General features: G+C 38.2%; 1 protein-coding gene across 3 annotated transcripts in view; it reads right to left on the reverse strand.

The window, feature by feature from the left end:
- Positions 1-16,392, reverse strand: part of LOC123236743 (cytochrome b5 type B) — a 58,534-nt gene extending 42,142 nt beyond the window's left edge. For all 3 annotated transcript variants that reach the window (XM_044663145.1, XM_044663143.1, XM_044663144.1), the window contains exon 1: positions 16,231-16,392. In XM_044663145.1, coding sequence (XP_044519080.1) covers positions 16,231-16,392 — 162 coding nt within the window. The remainder of the gene's footprint in view (positions 1-16,230) is intronic.
- Positions 16,393-21,176: the final 4,784 nt, after the last annotated feature.

Below are 21,176 nucleotides of genomic sequence, written 5' to 3' on the forward strand. Positions count from 1 at the left end.
AACATCACAAAACAGCATTATTTACATTAGCTGGAAACTGGAGACAGCCTCAACATCCAAAAATTGGAAAATGTTTAGACAAAACAGAATACCTACAGGATTATTTTAAATTACAAAACTGAATATAAAGAAACATAAAAAGATATATAAAAATGATGTCTAGTAGGGAAAACAGATTCAGGAAAACTATATTGCCTCTTTGAGAAAAAATTCAAGAAAACCATATTGCCTATAGTGAAAACAGATTCAAGAAAATTATACACTAGTATGTGTATATATGTAATTTATTTATACAAATTGGTATATATGTTAACTCAGAAAGGAAATACTTTCCCCAATAGCTTGAATCTTTGGGCTTATTAAACACTACATTGGTATGGTCATTAACTTCTTAGAGTTCAATAAACCCAAAGATCCAAGTTTTTGGAGGGAAAACTCACTATTTGACAAAAACTGCTAGAAAACAATATGGCAGAAATGGAAGTGTAGATCAGCCTCTCACACCATAAACCAAGACAAAGTCATAATGAATACCTGAGCTAATAATAAAGGGGGATACCATAAAGAAATTAGGAGAAGACAAAAAAGTTTACCAGTCAGACTTCTGGATAATGGAAGAATTTATGACCAAATAAGACATGAAGAACATTATGAAAAATGAAAGGGATAATTGATTATGTCACACCAAAAAGATTTTATACAAACAAAACCAATGCAACCAAGACTAGATGGGAAACAACAAAATGGGGGAAAAAATTTTATACCAAGTATCTCTGACAAAGGTCTTATTCTCAAATATAAAGAGAACTGAGTCAAATTTATAAGGAAAAAAAAGCATTCCCCAATAGATAAATGGTCAAAGGATATGAATAGACAGTTCTCAGATGAAGAAATTAAAACTATCTATAGTCATATGAAAAAATGCTCCAAATTACTAATGAATAGAGAAATGCAAATTAAAACAATTCTAAGATACCACCTCACACCTGTCAGACTGACTATATGACCAGAAAGGAAAATTATAAATGTTGGAGGAGATATTGGAAAATTGGGACACTAATACACTGCTGGCAAAACTGTGAATTGATACATCAGTTCTGGAGAGCGATATAAAACCACGCCCAAAGGGCCATAAAACTATGTATACTCTTCAACCCAGTAATACTACTGTTAGGTTTATATCCCAAAGAAATCAGAGATAGGGGAAAATAACCTACTTGAATTAAAATATTTTTTTAAGCAGCTCTTTTTATAATGGAAAAAGACCGGAAACTGAAAGAACAGTTGTGATGGAATACTATTGCGCCAAAAGAAACAATGAACAGGATACATTCAGAAAAACCTGGAAAGATTTATATGAATTGATGCAAAATGAAGAGAGCAAAACCAAGAAAACACTATATATAGTAACAAATACTATATGATGACCAACTGTAATTGTAATTGAAAAAAAAAATTTTTAAGAGACTAAGAACAGAAGAAAGGGTAAATATCAGAAAAGTTTTTAAAAGTATTTTAAATGGTTTAATGTATTTTTTAGTTTATAAACTACATTTTAGTGATTCTTAATTTTTCATTTTCATTAGTTTTTTAATATACAATAATAAATACTCTTTTCTAGTGTTGCTAAAAATAAGTTAGTTTACAAACCTATTAATACTGTAATAATATAAGAGGGAAAAACCCCAAAGGTAATAACAAAAAAAATTCATGATTTTTATCTGAATTCTTAAAAAAAAAAACTCTGGGGTCTGGCATCAATGATTCACTAGTAATTTTCAGGCCTAGGCAACTATCTAAAGGCATATTTCCATTTTATACCATGCAAAACCAAGTGTAAGGCACTATTACCCACCCATTAATACAGATATTGCCTCCTGCTTCCTCCCAAGATCTGATTTTTTCTCAAAAAATTTTGGTCAATCTGAAAATATTTTTCAACCTAATGACCTTTGTGCTGTAAGGCTGATGACCTTGTCTCAGCTTATATTACATAATAAGTTATACAATAGTATAAACAAAATCCTAGAAATAAATTATGCTAGGGACAGCTGGTTCAGTGGATAGAGAGGGCCTGGGTTCAAATCTGACCTCAAATACTTCTTAGCTGTGTGACCCTGAGCAAGTTACTTAACCCAAAATGGCCTTGCCCTTAATCACTCTTCTAAACCAAGTTAGCAGAGATTCTCAAACAATGTAAGGGTTTTTTTTTTTGAAGGAAGAAATTATTCTGCAATCAAGACTGATAATTGTGAAAGACCAGTCACTAACCTATTGTCATTGACCTATTCACCACTGACTCATTGAGTCAAGAAATCAAATTTGGCAAAATACCTCCAAGGGGCTTATAAAATATCTCTTGGGATAACCACTTATTCAGCTCAACAACCCTATACAGAGGATATATGGAAATTGCAAAATGCCTATAATTTTTTCATAATTGCTCTGGTGACAAAAAAACAATAGGATGAGGACAACAAATGGCATGTCATGCCTCTAGGATACAAACACTATAGAAAACCCTGGGATGAATGGTCAGAGAGAGGATTAAACCCTCTAAGGCAGGGGTCAGCAACCTTTTTGGCCCTGAGGGCCATAAACACCACATTTTTTAAAATGTAATTTCGTGAGAGCCCTACAGTGCTCACAGTGCTGCTCCTGTAACAGCGCCTGAAAAAAAATTGACTTTATGGCTCCTGCAGAAAGAGCCATACGTAGCTAACCCCTGTTCTAAGGACTGATATAATCATACCTAAGGTAAACATCTTTTTTACTAGAAAAATAAAAGGGCCACAAAATCTCTGTGGAAATTCTATACATACACCTATATTGACAAACCCTGCTTCACAGCACCATCTATAGGTTACCCTGTGTGTCTGCATACAAACTGTCTTAAGAATCTCTCTTTGATGGGGCACCTAAGGAGGCTCAGTGGATAGTCAGGTCTAGAGATGGAAAATCCTAAGTTCAAATTTGACCTCAGACACTTCCTATTTATGTGACTCTGGGCAAGTCACATAACCTCATTGCCTAGCCCTTACTACTCTTCAGCCAATACTCAGTATAAATTCTAAGACACAAGGTAAGGGTTTAAAAAAAAAAAAAGAAAATCTCTCTCTCTCTCTCTCTCTCTCTCTCTCTCTCTCTCTCTCTCTCTCTCTCTCTCTTGTCTGTCTGTGTCTGTCTGTCTGTGTCTGTGTGTCTGTCTCTCTGTGTGTCTGTGTCTCTCTCTCCTCTCCAGAACTAAAATACTCAGAATTGACAGTTAGGTTTCAGGTCTGAATATCAGGTTACAAGAATAAAACAGATTGAAAGTACCGCATCAAATACTGTCAAGTGATTAGGATGTTAAAGACCTAATCAGCAAACCAAAAACATTTAACCAAATGCCAAATGGCAATCACCCAAGTGCCTTGAAGGAACTCAGAAATGAAATTGTTGAACTAAGGGCCAAAATGCGTAATCTGTCATTGCAAATATAAACTCTGAGCAAAATGAGCAAATGAGACAAACAGACTGCCAACAAGTTCATAGGAATAGCATGCTAAAAGAATTTGGCAAAATCTCTTAAAAGGGAGTGGGAATGGGAATAAGACCACTAAGTACTTAAACAAACACTCTATGGGGAAAAGACATGGCTTATGTAAGAGAAATACTGTCTGATCAATTTTTCAAATTTCTTTGATTCAGAAAATATTTAGAGGAATAAAGAACCAGTGGCTATAATCTATTTAAAAAAACAAACTTTTAAAATCTTTGATAAGTTCCCATGCCCAAAGCAACTGATCACCATTGAGAAGGGGAGTCTCTGAAAAAGAATACAGAAATAACAGAAGTTGGGTGCAATAGAGTGGTTTGCCTCTTTCCAATATTTGTGATCATAGGTAAGTCATCTTGGTTGTCTGGGTTTAGGTTCCCTCATACCTAATAAGGGGATTAAATGAGTACCCTCTGAGGTCCCTTACATTTCTAAATCTATGTATCTATATGGGAATAGTTCTCTGGGGGTGACATACAGTAATAATAAGCAGACATTTATATATCACTTTATAATAAAATGTGAAAATAACATTAAGGGAAAAATATTTGACTTAGAGTCAGAAAACATTGGTTCAACTCTTGATTCTATCATCTGGAGGCCCTCACAGGTTCTCAAGGCTTCAATTGCACAACTAATTGTGGAAAACACTTGTACTACTGGCACATCACAGAACTGCTGGGGAGATGTGTGCTTATGTGTATGAATTTGGATATGCCATTCTTGTCTGGATCATTTCAACGTTTGTATCTGTGTAACCAGATCAAGCACTGAAGTTCAACTCCAAAACCTCAGGCTGGCATGAAGGTGAGCCTGGATTCTCAGAAACCAGGCTAGCAAAGAACACACTCCAAAAGGTTATACCAAGACCTGGAATGCCTCTTTAAATACAGGCCCTTGTCGTGAACTATGCATGTTTTCCCAGGAGAAGCTTTAGTCATGTTCAGAGGCTCATCATCATGTTGGTCACAAGATGATTACTTTTTGGGGCATAACTATGGAAGACATCAATGATGTTATTATAGAAATGCAATCTGTGTTGGTGGGTGAAAGATTCAGTTACAAAATCACAGCTCTTTAATACATGTATATATAATGCACATATTTCTTTTAGTAAAACATAAGTCCTTTGGAGTTCATGGTTTTATTTCTGGATTGTTTTTCAAAAATATTTTTACAACAAAATAATGCAATTAAAAAGTTCTTCAAAATTTTTCTGTGAATAAAAATGTTGAGCCAACTGGAGCAAGGAAGAGAAACTACTCTAAGGGTCACAGGAAGGCACCTCCTTTCTGCCCAAGGGCAGAAGAAACCACTTCAAACTTTGCACTGTTAGATGCTATCATTTAAGACTGTATCTTGGACAGATCAAAACTATCAGAAGTTTGGCTCCTTGCTTTCTCATTAGCCACCTCATAGATCTGTATATCTAATATGCTTATACATTATTCTATTACAGTGATAGCCAGAACACTAGAAGAGCATCTCTAGGCTACAGGGTAAAGAAAGACAAGAAGGGAGGGATAGATTAAAACCCATACCCAAACCAATGAGTTCTGTGGATCCACTGAAATGCTCAAATAGGCCTTTTCTAATAGGGAATGTCCAAGAAGGTCCTGAATTTTCTAGTACCTTTTTAATCCTTTGACTATCATGGAAAGGAACTTTGCAACTCAACTGAGTCTCTTCATAAAACAGAATGGCCTGGGGCAGCTGGGTAGCTCAGTGGAGTGAGAGTCAGGCCTAGAGACAGGAGGTCCTAGGTTCAAACCCGGCCTCAGCCACTTCCCAGCTGTGTGACCCTGGGCAGGTCACTTGACCCCCATTGCCCACCCTTGCCAATCTTCCATCTATGGGACGGTGCACCAAAGTACAAGGGTTTAAAAAAAAAATAAAATAAATAAAAAAAATTAAAAAAAAATTAAAAAAAAACAAAAAAACAGAATGGCCAGCATGACCAAGATAGCTTTTTAAAGAAATGGAATGTATCACACAGACTACTACTGCCTCCAAAGAACCCAAATGAGGCTGAGCTAAAGGGAACCACACATGGGTGGATATGAGCAAGATGTATGTAGCCTGGGGGGGCAGCTGGGTAGCTCAGCGGATTGAGAGCCAGGCCTAGAGATGGGAGGTCCTAGGTTCAAATCCAGCCTCAGACACTTTCCAGCTGTGTGACCCCTGGGCAAGTCACTTGACCCCCATTGCCTAGCCCTTATCACTCTTCTGCCTTGGAACCAATACACAGTATTGATACACAGTATTGATTCTCAGAGGGAAGGTAAGGGTTTAAAAAAAAAGATGTATGTAGCCTGTTATCAAAGAGGGACTACTTGTTAGGAAAGATGTCAAAGAGACATACAAGTGGGGGGAAAAAAGTCAAGAGAGGGGGGCAGCTGGGTAGCTCAGTGGATTGAGAGTCAGGCCTGGAGACGGGAGGTCCTAGGTTCAAATCTGACTTCAGACACTTCCCAGCTGTGTGACCCTGGGCAAGTCACTTGACCCCCATTGCCTAGTCCTTACCACTCTTCTGCCTTGGAGTCAATACCCAGTATTGACTCCAAGACGGAAGGTAAGGGTTTAAAAAAAAAAAAGTCAAGAGAGAATAAACAAGTAAGTAGGTGGGCTCCACTGCCATTCATGAATTGTCAAGAGAACTGAAGGTCCCACACACATAGAGGATCTTCACAGGAAGCTCTGGATAAAGGCTGAAAATATTGGGCAAGCATGGATGAATTGCAATTTGTATTTTTTTATGTAATGCTAGAATGGTGGAAGGTAATAATCTACTGGAAAAGCAGAATGATAGAATGTTAGAATACAGGGTATCCCGAAAGCTTTCATGCAGTTTTAACTTTAAGTATAAATGCTACAAGATTACAAAAACATCATTAGAAAATTTAATCATTTAGATTTACACATTTAGTTTTGTGAATTTTGAATATAATTTTAATAAGATATAGTACTTTGTCATTAGGCATTGCACATGTGATCATTTCTGGAGAATGTTGAGTTAAAAACTGGATTTGATTCAGTGTACTGAGACCCAGGCCTAGAAATAGGAGGTCCTGGGTTCAAATCTGGCATCAGACACTTCCTACCAACATGACCCTGGGCAAGTCACTTAACTCCCATTGCCTAGCCCTTCCTGTTCTTTTGCCTTGTAATCAATACACGGTATCAATTCTAAGAAAGTAAAGGTTTTTGGTGTTTTTTTAAAGTGGATTTGAGGGGCAGCTGGGTGGCTCAGTGGGGGGCAGCTGGGTAGCTCAGTGGATTGAGTCAGGCCTAGAGATGGAAGGTCCTAGGTTCAAATCCAGCCTCAGACACTTCCCAGCTGTGTGACCCTGGGCAAGTCACTTGACCCCCATTGCCCACCCTTACCACTCTTCCACCAAGGAGCCAATACACAGAAGTTAAGGGCCTTAAAAAAACAAACAAACAAATAAATAAATAAAGAGTGGATTTGATAATCATACAGAAGTTCAATAACACTGAAAAAGCTCTATTTGCTATCCTTATAGTTTCATTAAGGATAACATAGATATATATGTGGATCGTTTTCATAAAAATTGTTTATTAAAAAATGAGAAACTAGACATATGAATCAACATTATAGATAAAATTGAAAATATCAAAATTAAAATTACTTCTAGTTTATACTATATGATTTTAGCTGATTTTATGCTGTATTAATTTTACAACTGGGTCAGCTTTTCCTCTGGGTTAAAGTTACGATAACTTATCATCCCCAAAAGGTAGATTGTCCATCCTTGTCTGTCATTATATAATTAAGGAGGATCTTATCCCCCTAACAAACCCTTCTAGGCACCAGAGAGTCTGAAGCTCAGTTCTACTAACAAGGTTTGCAAGATGCATATAGGTCCCATAAAACAATTAACATTCTTTAATTGTCAGAGAAAGGTGGTCACTAGCCCCTCACAGGTGTGCTAGCCTGCTTTCTTTAAAATAACTAAACATGTTGTCCCCTACCCCCATGATGCTGTCCATACTGTAACCAATCATTTGTCTTCCCCACCTATTCAACCCTGTACTCCCCAAAACTATATCAAGATAGTGAGCCCTATTTCATGGTCTTTGGTCACTGAAAGAGACCATTGGTTACTAGTTGGTTACTACTAGCCTAATATAATAAACTGATCATGCTCAGACCACTACCTCTCATTTTACTTTAATTTTCATATTCTTAGTCATCTTTGGGGGGTGAGGGGATGGTAATAATACAGTCCACTATTTTCCCCATCCTTTTGCATCTTGTTTCTTTCAACTACACTAAAAATCAATACTGATTGCCTTCAGAATTGTGTCACTTCCTCTGTCAGTCTTGGTCAGGTCCAGACACTCTTCTCAAATTGAACTCCCTAGGTGCTATTTTCACTTCTTCAAACAGCACAAAGGATGGATGATGCAGTGATCCCAGTTATTAATGAGAAGATTGCTAGAGAAATAAATCCTTCCAGTTGTCATCTCCAGTGCAAAGGCTTTGGGGAGGATGGGCTTGCTAACAGTTTTCTAAAACTGTGCTTTCTTTTCCACCACTTTCTATAGTTCTTCCAAGATGACACTTTTCATAATATTCTGCCTCCAAGATACTATGCAGATTAGTTTGCCCTCAAACCAGTGTTCCTTTTAGCTGCTACACCTCCCGGCTAGGGGAGCTCAAGTATCTCTTGGCGTTGGCTGTTTATGAGTTCTTTAGACCTACTCACAATCACATCTATTTTTAAGTCAGATTAACTCATGGTGTCCCAGAAAGAGTACTCTCTTGCTATGCAGTCAGAAGCCTGGAGTTCAAATCTGACCTTGCCATTAGGACCTTGGACCTCAGTGTCCTCAGCAGTAAAATGACAAGGCTAAAAAGCAAATGACATCAAAAGTCATGAACCTTGAGAAGAAATAGTTACAATCACAATCCAGATCTCTTCTTTGATGCACTTTCCATTTCTCAATGACAACAGTTTTCTTAAACAGGCTGAGCAAACCTTGCAATAGGAGATGGCATTTGCATCAATCTTTTTTCCTTCCTTCTAAGCTGGTGTGCCTTTGACCTTTCCTTTCACTAGTCAATAGCCTGATGGCACACAAACAAATGCTTCTGCAATGACCCCTAAGTTAATGACCATCTTGGTAAAATTGCTCAGTGCTTGCCAGGTCCAGCTCCTTAGACTTGCTCAACAAAGAATAAGAACTAGAATAAATTCTAAAAGAAGCTGTGAAACTTCCATCCCTGGAGGCCTTGTCTTCAGAAAATAAGACAAAAACCATCCTGGATGGTTTGTCAAGAGTTCTCAACCTGGGATACATACACTTGAGTTTTAAAAAGCATTTTGATGACTATATTTCAATTATGATGGGATTCCTTTGCAATTCTGTGTATATTAATACATATTTAAAAACACAATTCTGAGAAGAGGCCCCATAGTTTTCACCAGTGACTGCCAGAGGTCTGTGACATAAAAAAGATGAAGAACAGCCCCTAGCGGGTCACTCACATCCACCTCAGGTCTTGGCTTACTCCATCTTCTACATGGAACTTTTCTTTATCCCCTCAGCTGCTAGCACATGCATGCTCAAGCAGCGCCCATTGGCATTTTTATTAGGATAATAATAATATGCCTCCTGAGGGCAGGAACTTTCCCTCTTATCTTTGTATTCCTAGTGCTTAGCACTGGCAGGTACATAAGAGATGCTTAACAAATGTTCAGTGATTGAGGCAATGTTTAGGTTTGGACAGGCTGAGTTAGAAATACCTATGGAGAGCCAGGTCACAATTCCAGGGCTTAATCTCAGGGTGACACACAGCCCTATGGGAGCAGGGGACCCTGCTCATAATTCAGAGAGGCAAGAGTGCTTGGGGTTTCTCACAGATCAGAGCCAAGGCCAGGAGAGAGAATTAAACACAGCTCTCCTTACATCATACCACCTTGGAAGAACTGAAAACACATAGATCCCAAGTGCCAGCTCTGAAAGACAGCCCTTCTGTCACTCACATTTTATCACTTATATGTGTCTCCCCATCCTCAAAAAAACCTATTTGATCCTTCTATCCCTACTCTTATCTAATATCTCTTCTCTCCTTTCTAGCCAAGTCCTTAATAAGGTCATCAAGTTATCATTCCACTGAAATTACTATCTCCAAAGTTACCAATGATCTCTTATCTCAACACTCAGCATTCTCTCTGGCTGTCCCCATGCCTAGAGCACTCTCCCTCCTCCACTCTGATTGCTGATCTCCTTGGCTTCCATTAAGTCCAAACTAAAATACCACCTTCTACAAGAAGCCTTTCCCAGCCTCTCTTAATTCTAGTACCTTCACTCTATTAATAATTTCTTATTTATCCTATATATATCTACATATATCTTGTTGGTCTGTGTTTGTTGTCTTCCCTATTTGTTTGTAAGTTCCTTGAGGCAGGGACCATCTTTTTGCTTTTGTAATCTCCAGAGCTTAAGCACAGTGCCTAACACACAGTAGTTACTTAATAAATATATATTGGTTGATAGAAATAAAGTACTTTTTATAAATGTTCTGTGTAAATGTTAGACTCTAGCCATCAGAAAGAATGTCACCCCACCCAACTTAGAATTAAGTGTCGAGGGGAAGATCAGTTACCCACATGTGACAATAAGTGACAAATCAAAAACAATTTGGGCAGTCCAAAACAGTGTTGAGGCTGCCATTTGTCCACTTGAAATTGGATATGGATGCAGGAAGTGATGAAAGCTGCTATCTTTTAAATATGATGGTAAACTTCCTGTGGAGCTGTTGGCGCTTTGAACTTGGTGTTGAAGGATCTCTGGTGAGACCTCAGTCTGCTTCCCTCTGAATTGTCACGTAGGTAAGTTAGGTTGACTTCCTTTCTCCTCCCTTAGCGATTCTGGAGGCTCTAGCCTCAAGGAGGCCTCTCTTGCCTCTCTAATTGTTAAAGGCATTGTTGCTAGAAGCCTTGTTTAATTAACCTCTGTGCTCCTCTGCTGGGGCCTCTAAATTCTTATCTGGTCCCAGAGTTTCTCTCAATTTCCCTACCTTCAACCTTCCTAATTGTAAATAAACTTCCATAAAAGTCATCCTGACTTAGGTCTATTTTAATCTGAAATAGAGTTAATCCAATTTCTGGCGACCATACCTTTCCCCTTTTACAATTCCACTAAGATATACAGTAATACCTCAACTATCGCAGGACTTATGTTCCAGAGACCCCCTCAATAGGTGAAAATCTGCAAAATAGCAGCATTATATTTTATTATTTATGTATATATATATTAAGGCTTTATTTATAAACCCATACCACTCTCCTATAAACCTTTTCCATACTCTTATTAACTTTTCCCACACTCTTATAAACACACTGAGTCGATTAGCACCCAGGACACAGAAAACAACCCTGTGGTCGGTCACCTTTCATTCCATCAGAAACAATCGCTTTGCACTCAGCTGCATACAATCTCATGTTGGCAAATTTGCACAAGTGATAGTGGCATACTGCATTCCCATTGTGTACAGTATGGAATTCATCTGCAAAATCCCACGATATAGCAAAAACTCCATGATACAGAATTAGATTTTTTTTAAAAAACCCATGATACACTGAAGCAGCGATAAGTGAACTGCAATATAGCGAGAGACACTGTGCTAGGTCCTGGGAATTATCATCCTGAAACTGCATTAGATGATCAACAACTAAGGCAGTGATTTCCAAAGTGGGCGCCACCGCCCCCTGATGGGTGCTGCAGAGATCCAGGGGAGTGGTGATGGCCACAAGTGCATTTATCTTTCCTATTAATTGCTATTAAAATTTTTAAAAAATTAATTCCCAGGGGGCTAAGTAATATTTTTTCTGGAAAGGGGGCAGTAGGCCAAAAAAGTTTGGGAACCACTGAACTAAGGAATAGATGGATAAACTGTGGCATGTTAACCTAATATATAGGTTATACTATACTAAAATGGTAAATCTAAATAGAACATAGAAAAACTTTCATGAAGTGACATGAAACAAAACAAAACAAAAGAGTCAAGTAAGAAGCATTGTCCATATAACATTTTTAAAGATCAGGAAACTCATACAAATAAAGTCAAATTTAAATAATTGGAGAAATATTCATTGTTCATTCATGGGCTGAGCCAATATAAACAAATGACAATTCTACCTAAACTTATCAACTTATTCAACTGTATCCCAATTAAACTACCAAAAAAAATCTATTGAGCTAGAAAAAAATAATAAAATTTATTTGGAAGAACAAAAGGTCAAGAATATCAAAGGAATTAATGAAAAAGGAATGTAAAGGAAGGAGGTCTAGCAGTACCAGATCTCAAACTGTATTATATGGTAGTAATTATCAAAATAGTACTGGCTAAGAAATAGAATAGTGGATCAATGGAATAGAGCTGATATGCAATACACAGTAGTATTAATTACAGTAGCCTCATGTTTCATAAATACATAAAGTTCTAAGCTTTTGGGATAAGAACTCATTATTAGGTAAAAATTACTAGGAAAACTAGAAAACAGTGTGGGAAAAACTAGATATGGAGCAATATCTTACACCATTTACCAAGATAAGGTCCAAATGTTTATATGTGTGAGTTATGGATAAGAGAAGAATTTATGAATGGGATATAGAGCACTATGGGATACACAGTAGATAATTTTGATTATATTAAATTAAAAAGATTTATAAATAAAACCAACAAAGTCAAGATTAGAAGGACTACAGAAAATTGAGAAAAAATTTATAGCCAATTTCCCAGATAAAGGTCTCATATCTCAAATATATAAAGAACTTTGCCAACTTATATGAATATGAGTCATTCCCCAATTGATGAGTGGTGAAAGGATATGAACAGGCAGTTTTGGAGGAAAAAAAAACAAAGTAATATACGGTCACATAAAAAATACTAGAAATCATTATTAATTAGAGAATGTACCATCTCACATCTCTCAGACTGGCTGAATTATGAACTGATCAAATCATTTTGGAAAGCAATTTGGAATCATGCCCAATGAGTTATAAAACTGTGTATACCCTTTAATTCAACAATAACACTATTGGGTCTGTTTCCCATCATGATCAAAGAAAAAGAACTTTTATGTTCTAAAATATCTATAGCAGCTTTCCTTGTGGAGGCAAAGAATTGGAAATTGAGGAGGTGCCCATCAATTGTGGCATGATTGAATAAGTTGTGGCATGTGACTGTGATGGAATACTACTGTGCTGTAAGAAATGGCAAGCAGGTTGTTTTTAGAAAAACATGGGAAGATTTGCATGAAATAATGCAGAGTTAAATAAGCAGAACCAAGAAAATTGTATACAATAAAAGCAAAAATGTTCAAAGAGTAACTGAATGACTAAGCCATTTTGAGTAATATGGCCATTCAAATCAACTACAAGGGACTCATGAAGAACACTACTATACAGTTTCAGAGAAAGCACTGACATATGGAGTTATATATTGTAAGGTTCCACATTTATAAATACATACATACATATAAACACACACACACATATATATCTCTCAAATGCTGGTCTTCTCTAAAATGGGTCTGGGAGGGAAGAAGGGAGACAACTCAGAACTCAAAACGTAACAAAATAATAAGAATAAAGTTCAGTAGATTAAACTAGTATTTTTTGTTATTTTGTTAAAAATAATATTCAAACAAAATTTCAAATATTTTATAGTAAAATATTTTATCCCATTTTTATTTTGTATGTATGCTTTTTTTGCTGACTCATCAAAATGTCTTTCAAGCATATTTTCTTTAATCAAACCTTTGGGCAAAATGATGTCATGCTACTTCAGACTGGATAAAAGTGGGCAGCTAGGTTGCTCAGTGGATAGTGTACCAGGCCTGTAGTTGGGAGAACCTGGGTTCAAATCCAGCCTCAGACATTTCCTAGCTGTATGACCCTAGGCAAGTTACTTAACCTCATTTGCCTAGCTCTTGCCTTTCTCTCTTAGAGTTGTTACTAAAACACAAAGTAAGGATAAAAAAAAATTTACATAGAAGCTACCAATAACCTTTCAATAGGATTACCAAATTAGAACTGAAAAATCTTAAAGGATATCTTTCTAGTCTACCTCATTTTACAGATAAAGAAACTGAGGCCCAGAATAGTAAAGGCCTTTGCCTAAAAGCACTAAGGTGCTAAGAGAGACAGAATTTTAATCCAAGTCTTAAGAAAGAATAGCCAGAATCATAGAGAAGAACTACTAGACAGTATTTCAGGGAAATCAAAACAGTAAAAAGAACAGATGACTGATGATCTAGAGACCTGGGCTTTCATCCCAGTTGCAATAGACTGTGCACAAGTTATTTCATCTCTCTGAGTGTCAATTTCCTCAACTGTAAAAACAAAAAAATTGAATTAGACAATCCTTAGGGTTTACCCAAGATTCTTCAAAAGCCTAGGAGGTTTCTCTAAACCAGCAAGGTGTCTGCAAACAATGGCTCATCCTGGCAAACACTGGGAGAGGTCTAAATTATGTCTGTAGGAGGTGGAGTTACTTTCCAAATCATATAGTTAATCAGAGAAGGAACAGGTCTGAAGAAAGCCAAACTGCTGAGGAAAAAGGTGATTCCACAACCATTATAAATCATTCATCAACCTGCAAGACACTCTGTAAATGAGGTCACTAGCACCTAGAAAGACAGCAAAAGAGAACGGTACTGGGATTTTGGAGGACTCCTTTGCATCTTTTGGGGAAAGCTTTTATAATTTTTAATTTATAGTATCTCTGACCTGTATGTTAAAAATCATCTATGAAAGATGCTACATATAAAATCACTAAAAGCTAAATTAGAAGCTTTATCTATTCCAAGTTTAACTATTAACAGCTACATGACCTTAACTCCTGTTTTATCATCTATTAAAATGTGTACAAATCTGCTCCCTAAATTATTGTATAAATGAAATAATGTAAAAATATTCTTGAGAATAGGGCACTACACAAGTATATTCAATGGCAATAATAATTAGAAGCTAATTTTTAAAAATTAATTTACTGACAAATTTTATGTAAAATATGCAGAATATTCTTCATTGTAAAGCTTAAGTATTGATATTTTTCTGGTATCAGGAGGGAGAAAGTACATTCCCACAGCTTAAGCAAATAACCAGAAAAATATTTTGAACATTTCTGATTCAGAAAAAGATACTAGAGAGCCTTTTGGAGTTATAAAACAAAGTGTCTAAAATTAACTTCCAAAAATATTGTTACCCTCAGTGACACTACTTATCTTTTCAACTGAAAATGAGTCCTCCTTCTCCAGTATTTTTCTAGAGCACTGTCTGATCTCTTTTTCCTCACCTGAAAAATGGGGATAATAGCGTCTACTTCCTAAGTTTATCTTGGGGACCAAATGAAATAATTGCAAAGCACTTAGCACAGAACTTTGCAAATGGCCTAGAATATGAGTTTCCTTTAAAAAATATTTTTGTATTTATTATGGGGTCTAAATAAATGTTTCTTGAATTGTTAACATTATTAATAGCTGACATCTATATAGTACTTCTTCATTTGCTTCTCATGATAACCCTGTAAAGCAGGTAAACTATATGTATAATTATCCCTACTCCATAATTAATGAAAGTAGGGCTCAGGGAAAGTGTCCATGAACACATAGTCAGTACACTGATTATGTTTAATTCAGTGAAGCTGAATTTGATTTCAAGTTCTATTATTAATCTTCAATTCAGGGGGCAGCTGGGTAGCTCAGTGGAGTGAGAGTCAGGCCTAGAGACAGGAGGTCCTAGGTTCAAACCCGGCCTCAGCCACTTCCCAGCTATGTGACCCTGGACAAGTCACTTGACCCCCCATTGCCCACCCTTACCAATCTTCCACCTATGAGACAATACACCAAAGTACAAGGGTTAAAAAAAAAAATCTTCAATTCACAGAAGAGAAAACTAAATGACTTGCCCATAACTAGTTAAGTGTCTGAAGCAGAGTTCAAACTCTAGTTTACAGATGAGGAAACTGAGGCTGAGAAAGAAAGGTTCTGAGGTTTAAAGTCATGATATAGCTATTAATTACGATGCATGAGTTGAACTAATGGGCATAAAAATCTGGTCCTGGAGTCAGGAAGAACCTGAGTTCAGAATTGATAAGGAATAATTCCTAGCTGTGTGACCTTGGGCAAGTCACTTACCCTGTCTCAGTTTCTTCATCTGTTTTTAAAAAAACAACAGTTGGCAGTGAGAATCAAGTAAGATCATATTTGTAAAGCGCTTGGCACAGAGTAGCACTAAACACTAATTATTATTGTTGTTGTTAATAAATAAATAAGTTATGACTATTATTATTGTTGTACTCTGGGGTTTTTGGAGGCTACACGGAGTTGCCCCACTACGGTCCCGAAGCTCGGAATGTCAGAAGCAGAAAATCTCGTGTTCTTAGAAACTGGTTTCACCAAACTGAGGCTGCCCCTGGGAGATCTCAAGGGTCCGTAGCAGTACTCGAACTCCGGCCTGGTCCCACAAACCCCGAGGACCTCCCTCCCTCCAGAGCAGGAGAGGACGTGCCTCGCGGGCGGTCGCCAGCATCTGGCATTCCCCAGAGAGTGGGTAGCTGCTTGGTCCGAGCCCCGCACGTGCACCGCGCGGCCCGGCGTGGCCCCTTAAAGCCTCGGGCTTTCCAGTGGGGCCGCGGCCCTCGTCAGCCGGCTCACCTCGTCCAGGAAGCGGGTGATGTCGTAGACTCGCCCGTGGATCACGAGCCACGTCTCCTTCTCCGAGTTGCGCTTCGCCACCTCTTCCAGTCGGTAATAGGTGACAGAGGCCTCAGGCTCGTTCCCCGCCATGCTACCGCTGCCGCTGCCTTGGGCCGCCATCGAGACCAGGAAAGCGCCTCCTTTAGGCAGCTAGTCCGACTTCAAGCAGCGGATTTACCCCTCTCCCCGCGCGCCGGCTTCCGTACGCCACACACCATCCTGACTTTGAGGACCCGAGACAGAGCCAATGGGTGCTCTGGAGGCGATGGGCCGTTTGCTCTTCACCAATGAAACGCGAAGCTGAGCTTTCACCGTGAATGGGGCGGGGCGAGAGATTACACGACCCGGCCTCGGCTTTCGCCTTTCCTTTCCTTTTTCTCCAGGCTTATTTCTGACCTCCACTTCCGGATCACCAATCAGGAGCTCCCGGTGTCTCCCATTCGACCAATAAGAAGTCAATATTCGGAGACCGCGTAAAATACACTGGGATGATGAAGGATGAGAGCGAGGGGCTGCCCACCTGCTCCCCTAGACTGCCTCAATCAGGACCAGTAGGAGCGCCCGATGTCTCTCATCCGGCCAATGAAAAGCCGTGATTTTGAGAGAGTACTGTGGACCAAGATGAAGAAGGATGCGAGAAAGAAGGTACCTGCTCTATCTGACGCCTCCCCTCTCCCGCGCCACGTGTCACTAAAGCAGCTACTCCCCAAGTCTGCTTCCCTGTCTGTCAGAGTTTGGGGTCTCTTCTGCTACCCCTGCAGCCGAAAGCCCCAATTCGCCCAGTTTCCTATCCTGAAGTCCCCTTCGTGGTGATATCTCCATTTCTCCCCAAGAAAGCATCCGTGACTGACGACTCCTGGCTAAAGCGCAGTGTCTCTATCTAAAACCGGGAGGGTAAGGGCTGCCCACCTGGAAGAGGAATCCCTTCTAAGTTAGGTGTGAAGTTGATCGTGTTTTACTTTCGAATAATATATGAATTAGTGATAATAAAGTATCCAGACTTAGGGGATAGACAACTGAGAAGACTTGGGTTCGAAATCTCACCTTTCGTCCTGAGATCCTGGGCAAGTTGCTTAACCTATCTCAGTGCTTTTGACAAATTTCAGTGACCAAAGTTCGTAACTTGGGATCCATGAGGTCCTTGGAGAGTTCATAAACTTGAAAAAAATCACATCCTTATTTTCACAAAGCTTTAATTGAAATTCATCATTTCCTTCAATTATTAATATAATTCAAAAATGGTCCACAGGCTTCACCAGATTGTCAAAAGGGTCCATAATATTAAAAATATTAAAATGCAGCTCAGGAATGATGACATATATAGATCTGCATCAGAAGAGATAATTTCCAAATCAGGAATTACAAAGGTCTTATCTTCCCCTCCTCTCATTCTATTTAAATCGGCTTTTAAGTCTTCCACAGTGCTTTCCTCACAGCCAATGAAGTAGATGAGTACAAATTCTGTTATCTCCATTTTGCAGACTAGTGAGGTTAAGTTACTTGCCCAGTCTCATAGCCAGTTTGTGCTGAGATTCGTGTTCCCTCCATCGTGGCTTGAGACATAAGATTGTGATAACTTATTTTTATATGCTGTATTAATTCCTATACATTAGGGGAAATTAATATGTATTCCTGTGTGTTTGATCTTGGTCAGAGATACCATCTAGTCTGCTGCTTTTTGCATTTTCTTGTCCTTGGGAATCTCAAAGAATGTCTTCTTTTTTAACAATTTAGTTAAAGAATGAAGGAGGGAGACAAGGGTTCTTTTACAGTGTATATAACCTGTGGGGAGGGGGTCGAGATGGATAGATCAAAAGACTAACTCTTAATTAGCTATCACCAATTAAAGATGTGTTGGGATGTTCAAGGGACTGACTAATGGGCTCCTAAATATCTATTTATTAAGCTGCCTGATCCAGCTCAGGATCTCCCTGATCCCAAAAGAGCCATGAAGACATATCATTTTAGCAGTTATTATTCAGTCCTGAACAGTAAACCTGATATAATCAATAAACTTATATTCTTACCCCCAAATCAGTCACTCTAGCTAATTTTACTCATAGCAACATCTAAAGCTAGAACATATATCATAGATTATCTCCTTGAACCCTTGGATTGATGAAGAATCAGCTGAGAAAAGTGATTTGCTTAGCGTCACACAGGTCATAAGAATTCAAATCTTCTGACTAGATATTAACTCTTCTTTCTACTTCCTCTTGGTTCTCCTATTTTTTCCAGCTGGAGGCTTAAGGTCAGCATTTTGAGAATTTAAATTTTACTAACTTCATTGTGTTGACTTAGGAAATTCATTTAATCTTGATGATATTGCCTTGACACAATTTAGGAAAGACATTTTTTAAACCCTTACTATGTATTGGTTCTAAGGCAGAAGAGTGGTGAGGGCTAGACAATGGGGGTTAAGTGACTTGCCCAGGGTCACATAGCTAGAAAGTTTTGGAGGCCATATTTGAATCTAGGACCTCCTATCTCTGGGCCTGGCTCTCAGTCCACTAAGTCACCTAGCTGCCTCCTAGGAAAGACATTTTTAAGGAGAAATTCCAGAGGAAGGCAATCATGATGATAAAAGGCCTTGGAACCAAGCCATAAATGGATGGAAGGAATCAGGAATATTACTCATGAAGAAGAAAAACCTTAGGAGGACATGAGAACTACAAGTGACTTTAGAGATTTACATACATGTTTGCAACTAATGGTTCCCCATCCATGATTTATGTTTCATTTCCTTTGTTTTAATAAAACTTTCTTCTGGGGCCAAAAAAAAAAACTTGTAGTGATATCTGACATGTTAAGTGTTGGCTGACTTTGACTCATAATGATATTTCTAAAGCAAACTAACATTAAATTCTTTGAAAGTGCTGAATTCATGTTAATACTAACAACTCATCATTCAATTACCCAAACTAGACATTTTTAAAGCTTTTTAGTTTTTTTACTCCACCATTCTCTCCCCTTTTACCGTAGACTTACAGAACCTCAGAGTTATTTTGTGTTTAAGGGGGGTTTAAAGATCATTCAGTTCAACTTCCCCAATTATATGAAATTATGCTATCCACATTATTATTTAGGATAGGTGGACATACAGGCCATACTTGAATATATCCTATAGTGACAGGAAGCTCACAATCTCACAAGGCACCCTATAACATTTCTGTGTATCTCATTTATTAGAAAGTGACAATAATGAGCCAAAAATCTATATCCCTATAATATTGACTCATTGGTCTTGCTTAACTTTGCCCTCTGGAATGACAGATAATAAATCTCATCTCTTTTCCATGTAACAACCCTTTAATCAAACAAAGATCAACTATCACCTTTCAATAAAATCTTTGTTTTTCCAGGCCAAATTCAATCATCCAAAAAACAATTTTTAAGAGACTATTGTTCTTGAGACACAAAAATAAAATAAGTTCCAGCCCTCAAAGGGCTTGTATTTTATTGAGAATATACCAGGTATACAGATAAGAAAATACAAAGAGAAAGAGAACTAATAGGGAACTAATAAAGTCAGACAAGAGAATATGGTACTTAACCTAAACTTGGAAAAAGGACAAAATTCTGAGTTGAAAAGAGAATGAATTTCAGGCATGGTAAATGGCCCTTATGAAGAAAAGCCAGGACCTAGTTTGTCAAGTTCAGGAAATACCTGTTGCATGTATTTGACTTGTCTGTAGGTGTGTGGAGGGGAGCAGTGTGAAATAAGACAGGAAAGATAGTTTGAATTCCACTGTGGAAAGCCCTAAATGGTGGACGAAGGAGCAGGCATTTATCTTAGAAGTAAAAAGGAGCAGCTAAGTAGTGAAGTAAATAAAGCACAGGCCTGGAGTCAAGACGACCTAACTTCAAATCCAGCCTCAGATTCTTATTAACTCTGTGACCCTGAGCAAGTCACTGTTTGCCTCAGTTCCTCATCTACAAAATGAGCTGGAGAAGGAAATGGCAAACCACTCCGATATCTGCCAAGAAAACCTCAAATGGGGTCCTGGAAAGTCAGACACAACTGAAATCACTTAACAATAACTGAAGCAAGCAAGTGACAGAGAGCTGTGGCTTAAGAAGATTGTTTTGACAGCAATGCATTATGCTTTACAGAGGAGGCAGACTAGAATCAGGAAATCCAGCCACTAAGCTATTATAATGGTCTAGATGAGTGACTAAAAGTCTGAATTAAGGATATGGCAATATGAGTAGAGAAAGGGGGATGGATGCAAGATGGGACATTAGATTCAGTAGGACTTGACATTTAACTGGATATATGGAGAGAGAAAGTATTAATAGTCAAAGATAATCAACTTCAGGGTTTGAACCTAAAAGAATGGTAGCGCCATTGACAGAAGTATAGTTTGGAGGAAGTAAGTTTAGGGAAGATGATGTCAGGTTCAGTTTAGGGTGTGTTAAGTTAGAGATGCTAGGATTTATTCAGTTAATTAATGCCTAGCAGCTGGCAAATTTGGATTGGCACTCAGGAGAAAGATTGAATCTACAGATATAGATTTAACTCAAAAGAGTAGGTAAGAATCATCAAAGGAGAATGTTTAAAGAAAAGAGAGAAGCACTTTCCAGGAATGGAAATGCACTCCTTAATTGAAATGACAGTGTTTATTGATACCAGACAAACAACCAGGAGAATATATGTATGAACAAAATACAGGGATACATATGCTAGTCAGCTTCTCTGGACACTTAATTTCTCAACTGTCCTTTCTGAACTCTGGGAGGCACAGCAACACATACGGTAGCATCAGAAAAATCAGCTTTGCCCAGAATGACAGACTAGGTTCAAGTGGTAATTGAAGCTAGAGGCAACATGGTTTTCTATACAGTAAATCCAAAGGGACTTGATGTCTTCTTCAAATGTGCCAAGCTAGGGTGGGCAGACACCA

This window comes from Gracilinanus agilis, chromosome 2, assembly GCF_016433145.1.
Source record: "Gracilinanus agilis isolate LMUSP501 chromosome 2, AgileGrace, whole genome shotgun sequence".
In the NCBI taxonomy this organism is placed as follows: domain Eukaryota; kingdom Metazoa; phylum Chordata; class Mammalia; order Didelphimorphia; family Didelphidae; genus Gracilinanus; species Gracilinanus agilis.